This window comes from Megalops cyprinoides, chromosome 3 (assembly GCF_013368585.1).
Source record: "Megalops cyprinoides isolate fMegCyp1 chromosome 3, fMegCyp1.pri, whole genome shotgun sequence".
In the NCBI taxonomy this organism is placed as follows: domain Eukaryota; kingdom Metazoa; phylum Chordata; class Actinopteri; order Elopiformes; family Megalopidae; genus Megalops; species Megalops cyprinoides.
The window spans coordinates 22,362,532-22,385,911 of NC_050585.1; the positions used below are offsets into that span (position 1 = coordinate 22,362,532).

The following is a 23,380-nucleotide window of genomic DNA, read 5'->3' on the forward strand; positions in this document are numbered from 1 at the left end:
TACACAGAATAAAGAGCATCTATCAGATAAAGAGACGGTGATGGTAAGTATAGTAATAATGGGAATAACAATGACGATGATCTGTCTTGCCGGCTGTAGCCCTGGGGGGAATGATCACGTGGAGTCCTTGAGAGAAAAACTGCGGCTCAGGCTGCTGCTGAGGGAGGGGGAGCTGGCCAGAGAAAAGGTGGGTTCCACCCTGCAACAACCCCCCCCCCCCCCCCCCCCCCCCATTGTGCCTTTCTCCCCTCCTGATGCAACTAACCTTCCTCTTGCTTGCACTTCCCCAGCTCTCTCAGAAAGTCTCGGACCTGACAAGCTCCCTGTATCTGAAAGAGGCAGAGCTGCAGTACTGTCACTCACAGTGAGTAAGCAGCCGGTCGCAGCAAGAGACTGAAGCACTATACTTTCAAATTGCACCACCTTCCCTACACTGACCTTTGATCAGTGCTGTGCAAGTGGGCATTGTGTGTGATGTCAGGTACTCCTTTTTTTTTTTTTTTTTTTTTTTTTTTTTTTTAAAAACTGATCCCAGATCTGTGCCATTGAGTGTAAGCAAGCAGCCAAAGTCTGATGTATGCACATGCTGCAGACTCGTGTTGACATAAGGGGGCTGAATATGGACGCTGAGATAGGTGGCAGATGGACTGACGTGTTTCTGTTTCCTCTTTCTCTCCAGAGTGTCCCGCTACCGCAAAGAAGCACTGTCCCTGGCCAGGAACGCCAGCTCCCTGCAGTCCAGACTGCTGGAGTGCGAGTACACCCTGGAACGCCAATCAAAGGAGCTGAGCGCACTGGGGGCGGAGTGTAGGGCACTGAAGGGGGAGCTAGTGGGGGCGTGGCAGGAGAAAGAGCAGCTGCTGGAGCGCTGGCTGGAGGAGAAGAGAGAGGAGGCGGAGCGAGTGAACCAGCACAACGACGCACAGGAAAGGTCAGAGAGACACACCAGAAAGACAGGACGACACAGGTCACAGCAGTGTCATGATGTTGAGAAAGTAGCAGCACAGAGAGGAGCTACTTTACTAAATGCTCCCTAATGCGTCAGTCCCAGACGATCTCTGATCAGTGCTCAACGCGTCCCTCAAGGGGCTCATTGAGATTTCAAATTGAGTTGAGCAGGGTGTTAAGGCACAGTTTAAATATAGCCAATGCTGGTTTCATTTGGGCGACCACACTTTTAGGGTCAGAACCATTTTCGTCCAACAGATAGCACAGCGTCTTACGCCAATCTGCCTTTGAGATCACACGTACTCGCAGAAAAAAGAAAAATATAGTTTGGCTTATAGTTAGTTACCAGTAGTTATGGTATATATGGTCATTGATCTTTCCTTTGCTTCCCCCAAACACTGTAAATCATATTTCCTATCTTCTGTATTAGCAGTATTTTGTATTACCGCTGTGGACTTGTCAGTTTCTGTATATGCGCAGTCATACTTTGAGTTCAGAAGGTGAAAAATACATGTTGCATGAGTGCCACAAACTTTTAGACAGATATATGTTCATAAACATCAACATTGCAATCTGTCAGACTCAATGGGCTGCAACAGGAAGGACGTGTCTTTATTTTTATGACATCAGGCTGTAAAGCAGCAGTTATAAAAGTTATGACATCACATTACACTAACCACAGCAGTTGCATAGTTTCATGACATCACCTGACAAAAAAAAAACAGCTGCAGGCTGCCAGTCACATCAGTTGCAGGCTTTATGGCTTCATAACACCAGTGACAACATGTGCATATGTGAAAATCATTCATTTCATTCTGACGAATACACACTCAATCTTACACATTGACAAATGTACATGGGTAGATGGAATGCACACAAATTCACTCCCTCAGACACAAACCCCTCTAAAATCTCATTCACATTACTAACCAATTCATTTAGATATTTCAGAACCTAGTTCAGTAAGAACCTCATTTGTATCAGTGGTTAATATGTTCTCTATGTCACTAACAGGTGGCACCACTTCACCATGCGACTGACAAGGCACCTCCGTAGCAGAAGTCGTCGGCAATCTGAGTCTAAGGCAAGTGGACAGTGCCATACCTGGACAGCCACAGACAGGCCTGCAGTCACAGAGGAGTAAGCTACTGCTGGAGCCACTGTAATATACAAAAGGACCTAAATGTACACATACACATACATATGCCACCAAAAACACGCGCACACACAGTTTCCCCTCATACTCGAAATATAAATGTCAATTCACATGTACACACACATACAAACATTCACTCTCCTAAACGCACACAAATGAGCTGATGGCTACACGAAACGGGCTGAATGCTTGACCTGGCCAAAGTGGCCAAAGAGTCAAACCTCTTGACCTCTGTCCTAGGAGGAAGCCCTATCTGTTGGGTGGCAGGAGTGAACTTGACCTTTCATCCCACTGAAAAGGGGAGTTTCAGGCTGAGAGTGTTACTAACCATTAATTAATGTAAATATGAATGAAGTTTATTTCCAGGACGAGACGGCTGCCGGTAACTACTGCATGCTCTCACCTAGGTCTTTGTCTCTCTTACGATTCTTTTGAGACCAAAACCTAAATGTTTACAAAAGCCTTTATGCTGGCAGTCCGGGCCTCAGGGTGAAGTGACCTCATTGAATGAACAACAACCACAGTTCTGCCTCAAATTCATACTTTTTGTAATTGTAATTGTTATGACCACAGTTATGCCTTAGATTAACACACTGAAATATTACAGGGCCACAGTTCTGCCTGGGTTGTTGAGTATACATTCTTGTCTGAATCTAAACAAATACAGAAACAGAAGTAAACCACCTGTGTTTTTTATTTTAAACATTTTCTGAAAAGCAATACAAAATAAAGTAACATAAGTCATTCTATGTTGTTGTTGTTTTTAATGTTGTCTTTTGTTTACTTGACTTAAAGAACAAGACCAAAATCAGCAATATGAGTTTAAATTTTAAACACATAGTTATGCAGGTGGGTGTGTGTATTTATGTGGCTGGGTGTATTTATGTGGTCTGGTGTATATATTTATGCAGCTGGGTGTATGTATTTCAGTATATAATGAAGGAGTGCAGGTTTTGTACCTTTTCGAGGTTTGAGAAGCCCTACCCAAGAATCAGACCTGCTGCCCTCTGACCCAGCTCCTTAACTGTCAGACCAATCTAACTTTTCTTGATGTAGTTTTTAATGTGTTATAAAGTTATATATTTAATTCACCTGTATAATGGGTCATTTTTGTTAAAATTTCAAAATAATTGTCCATCTTTTAAAATATGGCTTGCAAGATGATGCTGTACAAATTGGTGGTTGCTTACGTCTTCTCTGGTCCTTGGACCACCATTAATGAAGTGTTAATGAATCTTTTAGATTGTAAACTGATGACACACAATAGTGTAATTGACAGCAAAGGACATGAATGTATTGTATAATGTGGTGTCTTACTACGGCTCAAAACTACGCAAGCCCATGACAACCGTAGACATCATCATCAACCGTAGACATCACCGATGACATCATCAGGAAGTGAGCTCTGCCTCACTGTGACGTATGTGTACACACATCAATAAAACGAGGACACGTCTAAACATGAATAATGTACCCATGCAATTTGTGAAATTACACCAGGGATTTTAGTCATTCACTTTAAGCTTTTTTTTATCAATTTCAAGCACCTTGGCTATTATTCAAAACACAAAAACAGCATCTCCTGCTGTTCTGCACAAAACAGTAGTGATATACCACACTGCTTCTACAATGGGGCAGAATTGCACTGGCATGGTTGTAGTTATAGTTCAGTTATATATCCTAGAGCACATTTATGTACCCTTGAGTGGGGATGTATACCATTTCATAGTCATATACCAGTGTGGTTAACTGCAGTCCATTGTAGTATACCACCCTGCCTCTCTTGCCTGATGGCTGAAAGTAAGCAGGGGATGGTCTTCATTAATGGTTGGATGGGAGAACATCTAGGAAAACCAGGTTGGTGCTAGAAGTGGCACTAGGGCCCAGCAGGGGGCAGTCTTCACCTGACAGGAGGCCAATGCCCCAATGCAGTGATGGGGATACTGTGCTGTAGAAGGAATCTTTCAACCCATTTCCTGTATCTCTCTGGTCATTAAAGATCTCATGGCCTTTTGGGATTCCTCAGTGTCTTGGCTAAACCCCTTGTCACACAGTTTCAGTCTGGCCTTTAATAATTTCCCAGTTTCATTGGCTAAATAATTCCCTCCCTCTCTACCTGATGTGCCGTGAGCGTTCTGGTGCAAAATGGCTGCTATGCATCACCCAGGTGGGCACTATGTATTGACGGTGGCTTAGATGAGTTCATGCTATACAAATGCCATCATGATTTCTGTTCTCCACCTGGTCAAACCACGATCACAATCAAAAAGAAAGGAAGCCACGCACGGGCTGAGCCCACAGAGGGATGGCACAAGAGAATACACAAGCAGAGCATTTGCGGTTAGTTAACTTATGCCTTTAATAAAAAATAAAAATTTTTTGACTCCAAAAATAAAACGGCAAGAATGTCTCTGGTGATTTTTAACAATAACAACAATAATAATAAAATAATTATAACATTTGCAACTTTCCAATGTTTGCGTCCAGCCCCCCAGTTAGGGCTCATATCAGGTTACGGTCAGGTTCTGGTCGAGTCCTGGTTTGCTGGATGAGACTTCACAGATCCCAGGTTCCCCCACAGAGCTTGGATGCACCATGCAATATATAACCCTCTACATATTCATAATAATACATCATAATTCACTGCTGTCCCCTCGTTCCACGATCAATGTAATAAAACTTTTATAAAATTCTTATTAAGCTGATTAGGATGATTTTTGATTGGCTGGCAGTGGCTTCAGCGTGTGTCCCAGCGTGCATGTACGCAGCTGCGGTTGTTTGTGAATGTTTGCATACATCACGTATCAGGTTATGTGTGTGTGTATGTGTGCGTGCGTGCATGCGGGGGGTGTTTATGGGAATCCAAATGATGATGAATCAATGACACATCAGTCTTTCCTCTGAGATTCCTCTCTGAGATGTAATCTTTTGGCAAATCATAACATATTTGTGATTTTAGTACATTACATAAATGAAAAAAATCTTCCCTGACATGCACGGCACTGAGTCACTTGGCAAAGCACAGTACCTCGAACCCAGAGAGAGAGAGTGTCTGTGTGTGTGTCTGTGTGTGTGTCTGCGCGTGTCTGCATTGGTACTCCAGTATGTTTCAGTGACTGCATATGCTCATCTTAATCCCCTCTTGCTTATTTTGCTCTCTCTCTGTCTGATGTACCTCCCCCTCAGTGAGTCACAAACCTCCCAAGAGGATGATGGGTAAAAATGAAACATTTCGTGTGTTGATAAAAACATCCCTCCTTCCCTGTGTTCTCTCCAGTCTGCCTCAAGGCGGCACAAAGAGCAACAAACCAAAAAGAGCCATTGTATAACATCACATAAACGTTGAGAGAACGTTTCACAGTAGCCACTTCAGTGCTGCCATTGTGGACACAGAGAAGACCAGGGACTTTAAAAAAGAAAAAGAAAAAAAATCACAGCTTTGCCCCACCCCCATCTGTCACATGGACACAGCACTAACTCTTGACCTCAGCTGCACCCCCTCTTGCCCCTCCTCCTTTGGTGCTTCTAGGGGTCGGGGCTTCACATGGGGCGGGGCTTCAGCAGAAATGATCATCATCATCTTTCATCCCTTTCAGCCTCAGACGGGCAAAGTCCTCAAACACAAAGTCATCATCCTGAGAGAGACTACTGTGGATGACAGGCAGGGAGAAAGAGAGACAGCAGCAGTGAAACCATACTTGTTTGATACAGCAGAAGGCAGCGGTGCAGTGTAGTAGAAAACAGCATTGAACTCTGAGGGTTTGGCGTTATGAATCCTATATGAAACACTACTGTTTCTTCAATAATCTCAGCAGCTCCTGCTGTACACGTGAGCTGCTCTCAAAATCTGCTAGGATCACACCTGTAACATAATAATAATAATAATAATAATATTATTGATAATAACAATTGTAGTAGTGCATGAAAGCTTTAAGAAGACAGTAGAGACTCACTTTGCCTCAAATTCTATCAGGTTGGTGTCGATGGGGACATCCGCCTCTGGGACAGCTGTGGGACAAGATCTGATTTTTAGACCAAACACAAGCCATGTGAACACCAGACACCAAGTCTGTATCCTGGCACAGACCTGGATGAGGGACACAAGTACCTGACTGCGGTCGAGAGTTGGGCAGCTCTGAGGGTTTGGGGTGCATCAGGACAAAGGGCAGCTCCACTGATACATCCCTGCAACACAAGAGCCCACAGATGCAAAGCATCATGGGACACCGGAAACACAAAGAGCCCACAGATGCATCATGGGAACCCAGCAGTCATGGGAATCCTTAAACTGTTGTATTAAGTTCAGAGGAGACTCAAAACTATGTTCACCTATCACAGCTGCTGTCAATGCTAGAGGAGAGGAAGCCTGGGACTAGTGACGACTGCAACGACTGCAAACGCAGGAGAACCTGTATGTAGAGGTACTGCTATGGTAAGTACACACTCCCGACTCATCATCTCAGAATTCCACCCACGCCAGTACTCAAACAAGCACACAGTGCAACAGAGAGCTGTGTGTGTGTGCGCACGTGAGAACTTACCCTCCACGTGACACGACCAGTTTGACTTTAACCCTGTAGGACACCAGAATGCCCAGCACTTCCTTGTTGGACACATCCTTCACTCTGCAGCGCACAGACAGACAGACAGAGGGCGTGAGAGAGCCATAAACATGACTGGAATAAAAAAGGAAGACAGAAGTATAATAACAAGCACAGGCCATTTAGCCCATCTTAGCTTTAGCCTGATCATTTTCACATGGCAAAATCTTGTCTTGTGCTGCAAGCACACCATGTGGCCCTCAGTGATTCTGTAAGAATAAGCGTGGGGTGTAGAGTAATATTCAGGTGTACTCTCACATGGTGCTGGAGGCGAGGTTGGTGTCCTCGTGCTTTAGCTTGCCGTCCAGTGCCAGGCCCCTCTTCTCTCGGTTGTTATTCAGCGTAGGAGTGAGCGTGTACACCTTGCAGAACGTGGAGCTTGACGATACCTGGTCGCTAGGGGGGAGGAACATGCCAGAACTTTGAAGCCTGGATTAGAAAGCAAGCAGAAAACCTACAAATGCACCTCTGCTCTTTTCCCATATTTGGGATACTTACACTGCCAAATGCACTCTAGGGTCATCTAGCCATCCAATGTCACCCTTTTGGTGATGGGACCGTTAAAACTGGTAAGCGTTTGTTGCACTGGAGATGTTATAATTCCAAAGACATTGCGTGTAAGTTTGAACACTGGGCATACCACTTTTAATGCACTGAGTTTAATGCAAATACTTTACAGTGTTTTTATGACACTTTTAATTTTGCTTTAAAATTGCTTTTATGTTTGTGATCCTCTCTGATGCTGATAATGATTCATTGTGCTTAGTGTGGTTAAACTGTCCTTAGAGATGCATAATGAACTACACTTAAAATAAAGATGCAGAGGGCTGGTTCATGGACAGAGGAAAAGAGGGAGAGAGAGATGGGGATGAGAGCGCTGCAGGTGTGCTTGTACTCACTCGGCCTCGATGTGAGCCACGGGACATTTGTACTGAGCTGTGCTGAACAGGCAGATATCAGCATACTGCCGAACTGAGAGACAGAGGAACAGAGGAAGAGGAGGAACAAGAGAGAGGGAGAAAATGAGGGAGAGCAGGGTCACTGATGGTACTGCACTGGTACCATGCCATTATCATAACCGATTCATAGCTATGTGCACCCTGGCAGACTGGTCCTGTTTCAGTAATGCTACACACATTCTCTAATGCTTCTTATATGTGGAACAGCTAATTACACTGGGCACAGTGAATGGGACAATTGATCCAGGTGATATACTTACCTGTGAATCTGCACAGAATTTGCACAGCAGGACTACCTAAAACACAACGCTCAAAAGACTGAGAGGGATTGTGCCTGAGGGATGGGCACTGTAAAGTTTACAACTTTTCCTACAATCTGGTTATAATGTGTGACCTGCACCCAGTGAGTGCGTGAGAGGTCTCATAGGTCTCTTACCGGAGATTTTGATTTTCTTGATGGTCTTGGTGGAGTTGTTGGTAACATGTACATTCACACTGATGGGCTCACCATGGTAGTAAAGCTACAGTGAGAGAGAAAGAAAGGGACAGAAAGATGCAGGAAAAGAGTGAGACCTCTGCTGTTCAAATGCAAAGACATACTGAACATTATTACGATAACACCTCCTTGTGAAAGTGTGCATGCATTTACATTTACATTTATTTATTTAGCAGACGCTTTTATCCAAAGTGACGTACAAAAGTGCATACAGTAAGTATAGCGACAATACGGGGACAGGAGGTGTACAGTTCCACAATGAGACAGTAGTTCTCAGCTGAGAGCAAAGTCTGTTTGAGGACGCAGTACTAGTTAATTTATACAACTATATATAGGGTATAGGGTAACTAACAAGATCCAAATTCAAAACAGCGCAATGAGTGCCAGAGTAAAGGCGGTAACAAAAAACAAAAAACACAAAGCAATTTTTATGCCTGTCAGTGTACGTGTGTGTGAGAGGGTGCACATGTGTGTGAGGGTGTGCTGGTACCTCCTTGTCCAGCGAGGCCTCCAGGTGCAGGGACCGGTCAGACAAGAGGAAGCTGCGGCTCGTCTCCACCATGGGCTGCGGCCCGGGCTTCTCTGGGGCATACTGCACCTTCCTGATCACCAGCCGCACCGAGTTCCTGCAGCACCACATATACACATAATACGCACACACACACACACACACACACACACACACACACACCAATAACCCTGTAACAAAGACTGACACAGGGACAGGAGCAGAGTGCTTTTACCTTTTGTGAATCTTCTCATCCACGGCTTTGCCACAGAAAGCTCTGATTTCAAAGTCAACTCCACACGCCTGGAGAGAAAGAGATGGTCAAATGTGTGTGCAAGTGTGTGCATGTAAGGTAAAGTGTATGTGTTTATGCCTGTATGTGCGTGTAATCTTGAGAGTATATGTGAGTGTGTGTGTATTCATGTGCGTGTTGTATACATGCGAGTGCATGTGTGTGTACATATGTGTGTGTGTGTGTGTATATATATACTTTATGTATGGATGCGCGTATATGTAGGTATTTATTGTGTGTGTGTGTAGATGAGTATGTATGTATATATGTGTGTGCGTGTAGGTGAGTATGTATGTATATATGTGTGAGTGTGTGTGTGTGTGTGTGTGTATGTACGTATTGTGTGTGTGTGAGAGTCAGCACCACCTTCCCCGTGTCCTCTGGCCCAGGCTGTAACGTGACTGAACAGGGCAGGTTCTGTGGAATCTGAAACAGACAGAGACAGAGACAGACACTCAGACTCGTCCACACACTGCCGCGTCACACTACAGGCTACACGCTAAAGGGCTGCTGTCATGGTGCAGCGGAGAGGAGCATGTCACAGGCGTGAGTAATGTGTGAGCAATGTGTGAGTGACGTGCGGGCTGTCTTGTCCACTACTCAATGTGAATACATCTCTGACTTATTTGTGTAGTTTCCTTATTAATTGCATGTTGTACCACTGTATTGCACCTTTGAATTGACTGGAGCATTTATCTATTTATGTTTGCACTAGTTACCACAGCACTGTGGGAGGGAATGACACATATTCAGATGTGGTTGGCTATGTTCAGTATGTTCTAGAAAAACTGTGCCGTGTTTGAACAGTGCACTCATAGCAAAGTGGTGTAGAGTGTCTTAGCAGTGCACTCACAGTGAAGGGGTGTGTACTCTCTTAGCAGCGCACTCACAGTGAAGGGGTGTGTACTCTCTTAGCAGTGCACTCACAGTGAAGGGGTATGTACTGTCTTAGCAGCGCACTCACAGTGAAGGGGTGTGTACTCTCTTAGCAGCGCACTCACAGTGAAGGGGTGTGTACTCTCTTAGCAGTGCACTCACAGTGAAGGGGTGTGTACTCTCTTAGCAGTGCACTCACAGTGAAGGGGTGTGTACTCTCTTAGCAGTGCACTCACAGTGAAGGGGTGTGTACTCTCTTAGCAGTGCACTCACAGTGAAGGGGTGTGTACTCTCTTAGCAGCGCACTCACAGTGAAGGGGTGTGTACTCTCTTAGCAGCGCACTCACAGTGAAGTAGAACGGGTGCGCATGCTGGCCCAGCTTCTTCAGCAGCCTCTCCTGCAGGCGGCTGAGCGGCTTACGCTCCTCAGGGATGGGGGGGAACGCCTGGAAGGTGGAGATGTAGAGATCCTTCCGGAAGGACAGGCCCAGGACATCCAGGTCCTCGCGGCCGTACCGGAATGCACAAGTCAGGGTCACGAACACTGAGGGAGGGGAGAACGTCAGGCACAGAGTTACAGAGGAGGCAGAGAGAGAGAGGACAGGGCACAGCCAGGAGAAGAGACCGATATGCAGAGACACATTATTCCTTTATTAAAGATGGAGTCACAGTGCTGAACACTCACACGGACTCTCTCTGACTCACAGATCAAACAGCAAACGCTTCTAACTCAGGTGGTGCTGTACCTTTTCTGTCTTTCAGGTATTCTGGATCGACCAAGATCACTCCATCTGCACACAGAGAGCAAAACATTATAATTACTAATATCTCAGTTATTATTCTGATTATTGCTGCCATAGCAACATGAGGAGAGAGGTATTCAAGGTGCTGGGCTTCAGCAGAGAGTAGGACAGAGGGAGAGTACAACATTGTATTTACAAATATTACACTCCACCCTGTTGGGCCAGTGACTCACCCACAGGGTCCACATGGTCCAGATGGTCCACGAAGTCCCTCTTACCCAGATACACTGTCACCTGTGGATAAGGAGAGGGCCATGTTCATATGTTCATATGCACACACACATATATGCACAGCCATAAATACAACAAAGCACAAGCACAGACAACAGGAAAGACATTTTACCTTGCAGTTGGGACTGGATTTCTTGAAGACTCTGCATGAGAAAGAGTGAAAGCGTTAAGAATCTATTCTTGTTTTAATTCAGTACAATCCCTAACCTGCTGGGAGAGGATGGGGAAAACCTCTTCTAACAGGAAATCATGCGGAACAGCCCGTAGGCAAGCCTGTGGAAAATCAGCAGCAGTGGCATGTGTATCATAATGATTGTCCGTTAAACTAAATGATTTGGTAACACACTTTGGTTACAGTCATACCAGTGAAGCTCAACTGGAACTGAACTGACAGATCCATGCTGCATTGCTGGTGCATTCGGCAGGAGCTCACACCTCCACGGCAAACGCGGAGAGCCCCAGACAGTGATCCCAGCGTGAGCGTGAGCTCCACCCTGCAGAATGCACTCCAGCTCCCAGCATTACTTTAGCGTCCCTCCATGACGTCACTGCCGGGGACACCAGCAGGAGCATCCCGCCATCACCAGGAAGTTTCAGTCAAACTCCACAATGAACACAACCAGAAAGTTGTACCCACACAGAGCTCAGTGCAAACTCAGTTTTGCAAGAGCAGGTACAGCACTGCACTGTCCAGCTCAGCAGAGATCAGGGCCTGTGCACTGTAAGGGGACCTTTTACTGTAGAAGCTGAAGGTCAGCCTAAGCTCCTCTGAGTCTGACATGGAACCATCAAAAAGACAGGCAGAGAGAGGAAAACTGACAGTGACAGAGCGTGGGAAAAAGAAAAAACTAAGGGGGGGGGCGGGGGGGGGAGAGAGAACTGCAAAGCAAAAAGCAGAACTAAACTCACAAATTGACACAGAGAGACTGAGGAAGAAAAAAAATTGCCCACAGAAATGACTCTGTCCTGTTGGTTTCCTGTCAGTTATTCAGCAAACACACCACCCTTGCCTCTTACAGTGCCCCCTCTGACCGGCGCAGGTCTGTCATGCTACATTAGCGAAGGAGTGCCACAGCAAGCCAGAGCCAGAGGTAAGGGGGGAGAGGTAAGATCAGAGAGGGAGTGATGATGAGGGCCTAATGACAGATGGAAAATGCTACAAAAACAGAACCTCCTAAAAAGGGCGTGGTTTCCACAGCCTGTCTGTTTTGTTTTGAGCGGTCGTGGTATTTCCATGCTTACCTTAATATGCGTGATATGAGGAGTGCCGTTTATGTGATATGGAGTTTCTGTGCGATATTTATGAATAAATGTGATATTGAAGACAAACCAAATATTAACTTCTTAACAGACCAGGCTCACTGGTGAAGAGAGTAGAGTGACAGAGAGAGACAATGCTGGGCAAAGAGACATGTCTACGCCTCCACAGGTGCAGGTAGCCCGCACCTGTCTCCGCAGCTCTGACTGCCCAGAAGAAAGGCCGCTGCAGAGTTATCTGCTGTCGCACCGTGGTAAGATAACGAGGGCCACTAGGACAGACACACGGCAACAAATACACACACACACGCAAACACAAACACACACACACACACACACACACACACACAACCACAGACAGACACACACGTTTTACTTAGTTGCTATGGCAGCCAGCTAGAGCTTTCTGGTTTCCATGCCAACAGGAGAAGGCACTGAGAAAAATAATGTGTTATAATGCATTATATTTATCAAAACCCTGACCTTAAGAGGAGAGAGAGAAAGAGAAAGAGAAAAAGGAGGGAGAGAGAGAGAAAGGAGAGAGAGAGAGAGAAAGGAGAGAGAGACAGGTAAAGGTGGGAGAGAAAGGGAGAGAGACAGGTAAAGGTGGGAGAAAGAGAGAGGAATTGAGGGAAAGGTAAAGAGAAAGGCTGCCCGCACATTCCTGTTGTGGCAGGAGGGGTAGAGACTTCCTGCTCTGGGGAGCCTCTCCTACATCTGCGCCCCATTATTAATGACCAGTCACTGTGAAGTCCCTACATCATCTGAATAAGCACACCACACTCTCTGGGACAGCAGAGCTCCCTTCTCCTGAACGCACTGCGTCACTATCGGCCGGGACATTTATCGGCAAGGCATACTTCAAAGACAAACACTGAGAGCCTCCAAGCCCCCTTTTAATGAAGGAAAGAAAAACACCTGAAGTTCAGGACTCACTCCAAAATCTACAACTACAATGCAGAACAACATGACCTTTAACCAAGATAAGATCTCACACAGCGAGTGCTGTATTGCACATTACTGCTGCACAAGCTACAAAATAAAACTGTAAATCATTTTAATAACCAATTTTCAACTGAAAGGCACAAACACTGTCCCTGAAGATTCCCGTGATCTTTAAAGCTGCGTGCGGGCCAGGTTGCTTGTGAGTTCCAAGCCTCTCCCCCTTTAATCCATCTCTTCTAACATGGAGTACCAAACAGAAGCTCTAACTGTGTTCAGCCCATATACACCTCCAACTCGGCTCCAAAGTTACACACATCCATTATCAAAGCTACACAAGCAGCCCACAGTCAGAGCCTAACCATAACTGTAGGGTAAAGTTCTTTCTGCAAACTCACTCACACAGACAGGGGAACAGTGACACACAGATACAGTCAGACCGTGACACAGAGGGCCAGACAAACAGAGTCACAGCTGTGCTCTTTGGGGTAAATATGGAAGGACGTGCTCATGACATAGCCGTTTCCTTCACGGCGGCTGCACATCATGTCAGCGCCTGTCACGGTCATTACTTCCTCCTTCTCGTTTCACCGAAGCCACACGGGGACACATGACCCTCCAACTGGTCAGACAGGACTTCCTCTGTCAGGGAGGGAGAGGAAACTCTGTCCTTACATTGACTCCCCAGAGGTAACCGAGGGGCACGGATAGCCAAACCCCAGGAGAGCAACACAGCCACACTGAGAGGCCCAAGGCCTAGCACAACCCAGTCAGCCCATCTCTCGCAGCTCTGACTGTGTTTGAAACACACATTCCTGCAGGCGTACTTTTGGAGCAGTCAGTTTCACACAGTGTCCATTAATGTAGCAGGATATTTACTGAGGTGGTGTAGCTAAGCACCACACTCAAGGTTTAACAGCCCAAGATTCAAACCTGCAACCTTCTGGATGTTGGCCCAGCTCCCTGACCAACACGTCAGGCCAGGTGTCCTGCTCACAGCTGCTGTGCATAAAACCGCCTCGGACCTGTCGCCACCCTCCTCTGATTTTCCTGAGAGTCGGCACTGACGCCTTTCCTCCAGGAGAATAACAACACATCATTCCTCCCCATCATTCACACCCCAGCCCCTCAGCTGCACTGGCCAACCACTCAACTTCCCACCCCCCTCTTCCTGAGCCAGAGGAAATCCTGTCCTGGCCCTCTATCCCTCTTTCATCTGCTCTCTCTCTCTTTTTCTCTCTCTTTCTCTCTGTCTCATCCCTTCTTTCTCTGACCCCCCGCCTCTTTTCCATCTGTCACCTGCCCTCTCTCTATCTTTAAAAGGCTCCTAATGTATACTATTACACAATCACTATATAAATATTTTGTATCAAAGTGTCTGCATTGTCTGATATGCAGCATTTAAGAGGTCATTATTCACAGTGCAAACACCTGACAGTGAGATTAATGTGGAGTGTTTATTTGCTTTTTGTCAACCTTTACATTTTTAACAGAGTGCTTACCGTAATCTTACACAAACCAGCAGGTGTCACGCCTCATTTCAGACAGCAGACCTTTGCCTCATAGTACCTGGAAATTAATCATCATATTCCTACAGCTGTTGGAAATTAAAAAAAATTTTTGGTTTATTTAATGAAACTTCCAATTTTCACTTCCGGTAACACGGTGTAGCATTCACAGAGCATGTATACTACAGCTCAAATCAAAAGGCATAACCACTACTTCACACTATGAGGCTATCCATATGACCCACAGCAACGCCAGGCTCACAGACAAAGGACTTGTGAAAACATTTTGTTCTAAAACAGACTTTAAACTAAAAAATGAATCAATACAAATGAAACTATGAAACAAAATAAAAAGAAATTTATTCAGATCCTGAATACTGAAAATCTGCAGCACGCAATTCCCTCAGAAAAAACAGCTCACAAACACAGTGCTTTAAATCAGGAAGTTCATATTTCTGAAATTTTCTTTTTAAATATATTTAAATATTACATCCTTTGTGTTATAATATCTATGAGCAGTCAGGGGTCATACCACAGGACAGCAGGCTGGTACACCGAGTCTTCATTAACGGGGACAACCTGGATTCACACCACATTCTGCGAGACTTGTTAACAGCTACACACCCCTGCAGAGGGGCAAGAGGGCGTGGCACACCCCTGCAGAAGCAGACGGTTGCATTCTGTGCCAAAATGACTGTTTGCGTTGAGTCTGTGTTGAGTTTGCATAAATACTCAATGGGAAGGCAGTGTACATCAATATCTTTGTTCAGTTCAGCCCCCTTTCAATACACAAGCAGTACAGGGCTACAGCAAGTGTTTCAATATTCCATCAACTATTTACCTAATTACCTGAACAACTGAAGAATACATGTCAGACAACAGGCTTGTAAAATTTGGAGTAGACCAACTGCCTGTGAAGACTCAAGGACTCTGAGCAATACAGCCTGCGCAGCAACTTAGCCTGGAGGGCCACGACAGGCTGCATGATGCTGTATGCTGTCAGAGAGTTTCACATTCAAACTCATTTGCCTGTGCTCAGTACATTATAACCCAACTCCGTGAGTCCATAACATTCAAACTCCACTCCATGTGTTCAGTACATTCTAATGAGCTCTCTGTACCCATAATGTTCTAACCTGGCTGCTGTCTGCCATTTACTCCCCTGAAAGCAAACACAACAGGGTTATTTTTCCAGGCCTCTACAGTCACCAGAACTCCTCTGTTTACGCTGCAGATGAGAGTACAAATCAATGCTAGATACTCTTAGAAGAATACAATCTCTGACCTTCACTGTTTGTGCTCTTGAAACACCACTTTACCAATCTGCAGAGGGGCAGAAAGCACATACTGTATATGAAACATATATGCAAGTGAAGTGTCAGGCCAATGTGCATGTGTGTGCACAAGTGCACTCCTGCGTAATTTTTAAACTTTACATAAACTTCCACCGAAAACATAACCATAGACTCAATACATTTTTGCATTTTTGTACTGCCAGCACTCCTACGCAGCTAGAACTACACATCTGGTAGTGTTAAATTAGAAGTGCAAGTCTTTTGCCTATTTTATAATTTGCTCAGATCCTTCTGTAGCAAACAGGTGCTTCTCACCTGAGTTTGCTAACCTCAGCAGCAATACTTAATTTGTATTATTCCATCAGTGTCCCAATCAAGGTCAACTGCATCCAGAACATAAAACACAGAGGTCCTGACATGGATTCTTGGGGGACTCAACTTTATTACGGCGCTCTTACATTTACACAGCAGGAAAAATGCATCTGCATCTGCAAGTGAGCAAATCTATTCAACAATGGCTATAACAGCACAAAGACAGTAGGACAGGAAGCTGCCCATGCTACATAAATGGTGGCCTCTTTGAAAATAGCCACATTTCTTAAATATTTCAGCACAAAATGGATGAGTGATCAGGGGGGCCTCTTTATGACCTGATGTTCTGATATAAATATACTGTGAGTGGCACATGCTCATATACGCATACAAACACACACACACACACACGTGTAGACGTACACACATGTGCGCACAGACATGTACACACAGCCATGCGCTTAACTGACAGAGGGACAATACGACAGGAGTGTTGTCCTATCTAAAGTAAATATTCCAAGTACATTAACAGATTAACAGTAGCTCTCTATATACTGGACTTTAGTACACGAACATACGCATCTCACATCATCTGACTAACTAAACCCTGGGCCTGTATATTTGAATAGAATTTGAATGAGATCTTGGAGCAAATGTAAACACAAACACACACACATTCACTGCTATTTAGCACCACTGCCCACACACATCCGTTCTTTTAGCAAACCACACATCTCCCCGAATCTCAGGGTGGGGTTGGGGTTGACTGCTTAAATATAACACCCTGACTGGTGGGAGGTCATAAAGCCAAACCATATTTCTCTTTAAAATGAGCTACTAAATACACATTATCTTATCTTATCAGCAAAAATGTTTTTTTTTTTTTTCCCCAGAAAGGCTGCAGGCATACCTCATCTGAACTGTAATCACATCATTACTTTGGAATTACATACTTTTTCATCTTATAACTTTGTGACGATTCTCATCTCTAGTCAAGCTGGCAACTGGAGGGTGGGGGGCAGGGGTGGACGGCTGTACTCTAGGAGGGGTTTGGGAAACAGTGTCCTTGGTCACAAAGGTAATGCCTCATACAAATCACATCTAACTGCTCATTTTGGCCCAGAGTGACCCACTAACAGTACCTGGATTGCTGCATATTAGGCTTCAACTGTCGGGACCACTGATTGGTCCACTTCATAACTGTGGGTTAGAGCTAAAAAGCTGAGGGGTGGGTCCTGGAGTGCTAAGCAGGAGTCACCCAGTTCAGGCCTCTGGATAGCAATACAGTGTCCCTGACAGTTCACCCCAGGGAAAGTGTTTGGGTGGACAGACCAAGCACTTACCAACATGCCCCGCCAGCATACTTCCTCCATGAGGCCAATAAGAGAGTGCAATCGAGAGGCAAGTGTGTACAGAGACAACAAGTCACAAAGTGTCCAAATAAAAGAAACTGCCGAGGGAAAGAGGCACGGTGTGAGGGAGCAACCTCTCCAGCGTGTTCAGTGTCTGAACCTCCGAGACTTTGGCTTCCCTTCATTTAAATCCTCATGCCACATTCCACATCTTCCTAGCACCCTCTTACTGCTACTTGACTGGTCAAGTGAGCCAACCACAGCAGTCCAGTCAGGTGACCTGAGCGCTGGCCGGGAGAAACAGCTGCTGCACTCTCTCCCTGGCTTGATTCCTCTGTCATATTGTCTAATCATATCTTTGCTTGTCCACCAGCTGTTTTTGATCACTGATTTTTCAAGCCATAAATCCACCAGCTGTTGAAGTAAGAAAGTTACAGCCCATGTTAGCCTAATGCTTAAAGCTCTCACTTATTTCCCCCACCACACCCCAACCCCCCACACCCACTTTTAAGAGCCGTTTTCCTGTCTTTCTTTCCTTTCCTGTCTATCCCGTATTTTGATGTATGTGCTTCTGTGTATTTCTCTCACAGTCCAGGGTACAGGAGTGCACTCATATGAATATGCATTTTATAGCTCCCAGGACTGAATATTCAGGTAACCACACACCCCTTTCCTTCAAAGTACTGTATGAAACTCCAAATCCAAAATTCCACGCAAAATACCTCCCTGAAAAGAGATGTAGGGCAGAAAAATTACCAGACATATAATGTGCTGTTACAGTTTTGCAAGTGAGAGAGGCAACCGTTCAAAACTCTCTCGGAACTACACAAGGCCAGGGGTTACTCAAGGTCAACCTAATTTACATCACAATAATCATATATTCTTATATTCTAAATGTGTGTAGGCACACTAATTGAGATGACAGTGGGACAGGGCAATTAATTCATTAATCAGTCACTTAGTTGGATTATGATTTATGCACACTGACTCTTGGGACAGAGAAGAATTGGGGTTAGGGAAGTACACGAGTCATGCATTTACATTAACACAATGCAATGACTCGGATGAGATATAATTATGTGCCTTTGTCCTTTCCGCTCCTTTACAGTCAGTGAAGCTTTCCCACACCACAAGAACTGTCGTCATAGCTGATGGCCCAGCTTAATTTTATTTCTGTCGCATCTCCCCGCTAATGGAGACGTGCATTCAGTACTCTCGCGCCCATCCACACCCCCAGCCCAAACTCACCTGACCTTTGGGATTTTGGCAGGCACAGACAATGCCCCAGTCACTGCCAGCATACAGGGACTGTTGCAGGTGACATCAAAAACTGCACACACAAATGACTGGCAGCTGCCTTGTGGGACATACAGGTTCCATAACTCAACTATGTGTGAAAAAAAAAACCCCAGACAGCTGTTAGCCTCCGGCTGTTGGCTGCAGAGAAAGTAACCTGTTGTATCTACTGCCCAAGTCCTCTCTTAAATCCATCCCAGATTCAAATTCTGTGGGTAGTTTGCCTACAGGCAGCTGCTAAGCAAATGAATGACCTCATCTAAAAACAGCATCTTCAGACAGGCAGGCGGGCGCACGACCCCATCTGGGGTTGGGGCTGGAGAGGAACTGGAGCTGCCTTCCACTCACTATGAGCTCAGGACTGAGACTGCCCCAAATGTTTTGCTCCACTCCTGCCTGTTACAGAAGCATGGTGCAGCCATTAAGGAGCAGGGCTCACCACCCAAAGGTTGCTGGTTTGACTCCCAGGTGGGTTCAGTTTCCAGGTGCTGTATCCTTGGTCAAGGTTGTAAACCCGAACAGTCTCAGTAAGTACTCGGCTGTGTAAAATGTAAAAACTGTACAGCAAGACACTCTTATGCAGCGTGGCTGCTAAACCAACACAGTGTAATAGTGCTAGAGGGGCCCTCACCTCTGCTCGTCTCCTGCTGTACAGGGGAAGCCCATCTTCATAAACAGCCTGGGTGCAATTGTATAGTGGTCTATCTGCACATGATGAGAAACAGTAGCTTCCCTCCCTCACAGTATTAAACCTCCTTCTGAAAACCTGTTGGGAGTGTAACATTTAAAAACACCATTCTCCTACTGAACTGGAAACATTGCCTAGTATTTGTTTGATTTAAAAAAAAAAAAAAAAAAAAGAGCCACACGGGTGTGTGGACATAATCTTTTGCCCAGCAACTGCAAATCGCAGGAGGACGCGAATAGCTACCTGAGTATTATGTTGGAATTTCGGCCCTAACCATATTCACCTCTTTGTCAATCCAAGTTGAATGCACAATAGCAGGCTAGTGGTCTACCAGACACAAGTTGTCTGTTAACTGGTTTGTCTCCTTCAACATGGACAAAAAAATCAGCCAAATGCCACAACAGCTAGCTTCCCAAAACAATGCATATTCATATATCAGAAAAAATAAACAGATAAAGAGTAAACACAGAGGCACGGGACTGCTAGCAAGCCGGTGCAAGCACACGCGTTTTAAATTTGTGGGTGTAAGGACAGCTCGCTGTCTAACAGTCAACAATCACATACATCTCGCTGACTACCTGCCTTCCAAAATGATGCTACAATGTTTGCTCATTTTAATCACCCAAGCCAGCTGCTAACATCTAACGACTAACATCCTCCTAGGCGTTTGGTACTGCAAGCTAGATAGCCCAAAGATACCCCACCCTTCTTGAGTGGACTGCGAACTGCCAAGCTTGCTGTTCTCTTAGCTAGACAACTAGCAACTACAAGCAGTAGCTGCTACTTGGCTGGCTGGCAAGTTAGCTAAATACCGAGGTAACTAACGTAGCAAAGACTAACCTGCGAAGTCAGCTATTCTAGTTACGTTACATTAATTAGCAGCGTAGCTATAATACCGTTAAATCGCATTTGGTCATTTAGCTGGGTATCGGTTTCAACCATTACTCATAGATTTGTCAGCCTCGCATTTAAAACCCCCTCGCACACACAGCATCTGTGCTCAGAGAAACGCCAGGTGAGACAAGTGTCCGCAAGCAAGAATAACCCTACATAGATCCGCTTCAGGTTTCTGCTTGAAAAAAAGTGTAAAATAAAATAATAGTTTTGACAAGGGCTCAATTCGCTGTTCCCACATCCTCTATTCGGAGCAGATCTCCACCGTTAAACAAAGTTAGCTAAGCAGCTCTGAAGATAACAGCGAATAGCCCGCTAGCTACCTATGCTGCTGGCTATCAGACAGCCAAAAGTGAAAGATCAGCTCAACGAGGTAGCCAGATGCAAGTGAAAATTAACCCTCACCTGGTACCCGCTTTGTCCACCATCTCCGCGCACCCTCAGTAAATAATCTTATATTCTAAATGCGCGCAGTTCCACCTCCTTCACACATGCATGTCCCGAATCCGGTCGCCCGCTCTCTTTTCAGTCACCAGCCAGTGTCCGCAACCTCGGGACGGAAACCACCCGCCTGAGAATCCGTGACAGGAAACTAAAGACCACCCTCCTCATGCGACGGACATTTCCGCTACCCAATCGCCTCCTTCCGAAAAATATGCCTTTGACCTATCCCTGTTGTCAGATGACAATTTAGCACGTCGGAGAAAAAATGTTGACGCCTCAAATGCGTCAGCAAAGCGTTCAAACCTCCTCCCGCCCTACCCAGGGGACAGCCAATTAGAATCCCATTTTATGAAGAGGGTGTAAGTGCTAATAAATGGGAAGTACAGTACCAAATCATTCTGTCGAAATTAGTTTTACAGATATCGAACATCCAGTCGCAGCGCTTAATGATTTGGCACGGCTTCATGATATTCTGGGCCGAGAGTTTTCTTCTGATTGGCTGCCCTTTGAAACGTCCTGATTTCTCTAATCGCAACCTCTGGTCGTTCTTCAAACTCTATATATATTTATGTGTACAGGGGCGATTCTAGGATCAGACTTTTTTGGGGGGTTCAGCCCGTAATGAGAATGTGGCATGCATACAGTGCCTTGCAAAAGTGTTCAACCCCTCTGCTAAATTACTCATTTCACCGGATAACAATTAATACATTGATATTTTTCTATATATGATATTTTAATTTACAACAATAATACTTTTAATGAATTACTAGTAAGTAACATGAGTTTTACACCACAAAATATTTTTCTTGCTCTCTCTCCTTATGCCGACTCCATCCTGCTATCTCTCCTTCTCTCCCTCTCTATCCTCCTCTCTCCCTCTTTGTGCTGTCAACCAAAAGGAAAATGTAACAACCAAAAAGAGAATTTATAATCTAATAAAAGGTATAAATTGATCCATATCAATTTATAACATTATTCTAATTGGGCTGTGGGCAATGCAGTGAGGTAACGTCATTTTGACCTTACTCTCTCACCTGAACCTGGCTGTTTTCTTAAAAAAAAAACAAAAAAAAAAAAAAAAAATTATATCCATCTATGGAAAAACGGACATTTCCAATGAGTCAGGGTTTGTTCCAATGCTTCGATTCACTGTCCATAAATGTACTGTAAATATACCATAAAGCCCAATTCTATCAGAACAAGAAACATTGTGACTACTATTAACTAAAATAATAAAGTGCATCAGCTCCTTAGCTGGCAACTGTGCAAGCAGACTAGCTCCGAAAGCTAACATTAGCCGATAATCTCTAGCGAACTACGGCAGCTAACGTTGTTTGACACTATTCCCACCATGGAACTATGACCAGACACTTTTCTAAGCAAGGAATAAACAACGACTGGCGGTGCAGTTTTATGGAAATAAGCCACGACAGGGTGGTGTGATGCGGCCCCGCAGCGAAGCCAAGGGGCCGTTAACCACCCTGAAGTTGGCGAAGCTGGCGATCATTGGCGATGTTCTAGCTATGTTACACCTATGTACATTAGTGCATGAGTATTATCTAGTATTTAAATAAACAAATGATATGTTTACTGTGCCCTTATAATGCCCTATAAATGTTATTCCCCTGAATATGTATGTATAGTGTGCGTGTGTGCATACTAATTCCCTTGCACTTTAATCTGAACAAAATAGGACTTTGAATTAGGTGGCTCATCTGCTATCAGACTACACATCTGTCAGTCACACCTACATGGAGTCAGGCTTATAACACACACCTTGTTGCTGCCTGGAAAAGGCCAGTCATCCAGGCACACTACGGAGAATACACCTGTTTGCAATTTTACCTTCAATGTGGTACTGTATTGATATTTTGAGATTTTGTTTATATTTTAACAACACCAAAAAGCCCAATGCCGAAACCCCAGTAAAATTATCACATTTGATAAACAAGTTTGTTCTTCTCTCTCCTCTGTTTGCAAAAGTTCCCGTTTGAGCTCTGCATCTGCCAGTACCTTTATTTGCCCTTTTATTTTCTGGAAACTGTGATAAGATAGTCAGGGGGCTGTTATTGCCAGTGCTATTATTTTTATGCTATTTCATTTCAGTCCTCTGTTAAAGGCTTGATTTTTCCATCTCATAGCAGTTGATTAGTTACATTGTATTGCATTATCTGTTTCGAGCAAGCCACTCTGCTCTCAGCCAGTTAGTGAACGCCACTACTGAACACCATCATTCAGATGTTCTCCACATTTGATCCCATCTTCCCCACCAGTGCGTCTCAGTGTTTTTGAGCACAATGAAAATCATGCCACTGTTTTCCACAAACAGAAATGTGGTTGTCATACCGTTGGCCAGTTCAAACCTTTCAGTTACCATATGAAGCCCTCTTATAGGTGTCTTTTAAGAATAAAGGGCTTCTACATGTTCAGTCTCAGAATTAATCATTCCATGAATTGAACAGAACTTCAAATTAAAGGAGTTGTGGAGTTATTGGAAAATAAACAGCAGTGAGTGGACTGTC

The 23,380-nt window shown here is 44.8% G+C and overlaps 1 protein-coding gene across 4 annotated transcripts; it reads right to left on the reverse strand.

Annotated features, from left to right (window-relative positions):
* Positions 1–5,149: 5,149 nt before the first annotated feature.
* On the reverse strand, positions 5,150–21,023 carry LOC118774685 (arrestin red cell). 4 transcript variants are annotated; one of them, XM_036524107.1, is made up of 15 exons: positions 20,820–21,023; positions 10,983–11,013; positions 10,813–10,873; positions 10,583–10,627; positions 10,184–10,380; positions 9,327–9,386; positions 8,904–8,971; positions 8,651–8,786; positions 8,101–8,185; positions 7,605–7,677; positions 6,964–7,101; positions 6,646–6,729; positions 6,213–6,289; positions 6,058–6,112; positions 5,150–5,749 (listed from the first exon to the last, which is right to left on the reverse strand). In XM_036524107.1, the coding sequence occupies exons 1-15, from the start codon at positions 20,840–20,842 to the stop codon at positions 5,662–5,664; spliced, it is 1,221 nt and encodes a 406-aa protein (XP_036380000.1). In that variant the 5' UTR covers positions 20,843–21,023; the 3' UTR covers positions 5,150–5,661. The 4 variants fall into 4 exon arrangements, with proteins under 4 accessions (XP_036380000.1, XP_036379999.1, XP_036379997.1 ...); XM_036524106.1 differs by having other exon boundaries at positions 5,150–5,752; XM_036524104.1 differs by having other exon boundaries at positions 5,675–5,752; positions 6,058–6,289.
* Positions 21,024–23,380: the final 2,357 nt, after the last annotated feature.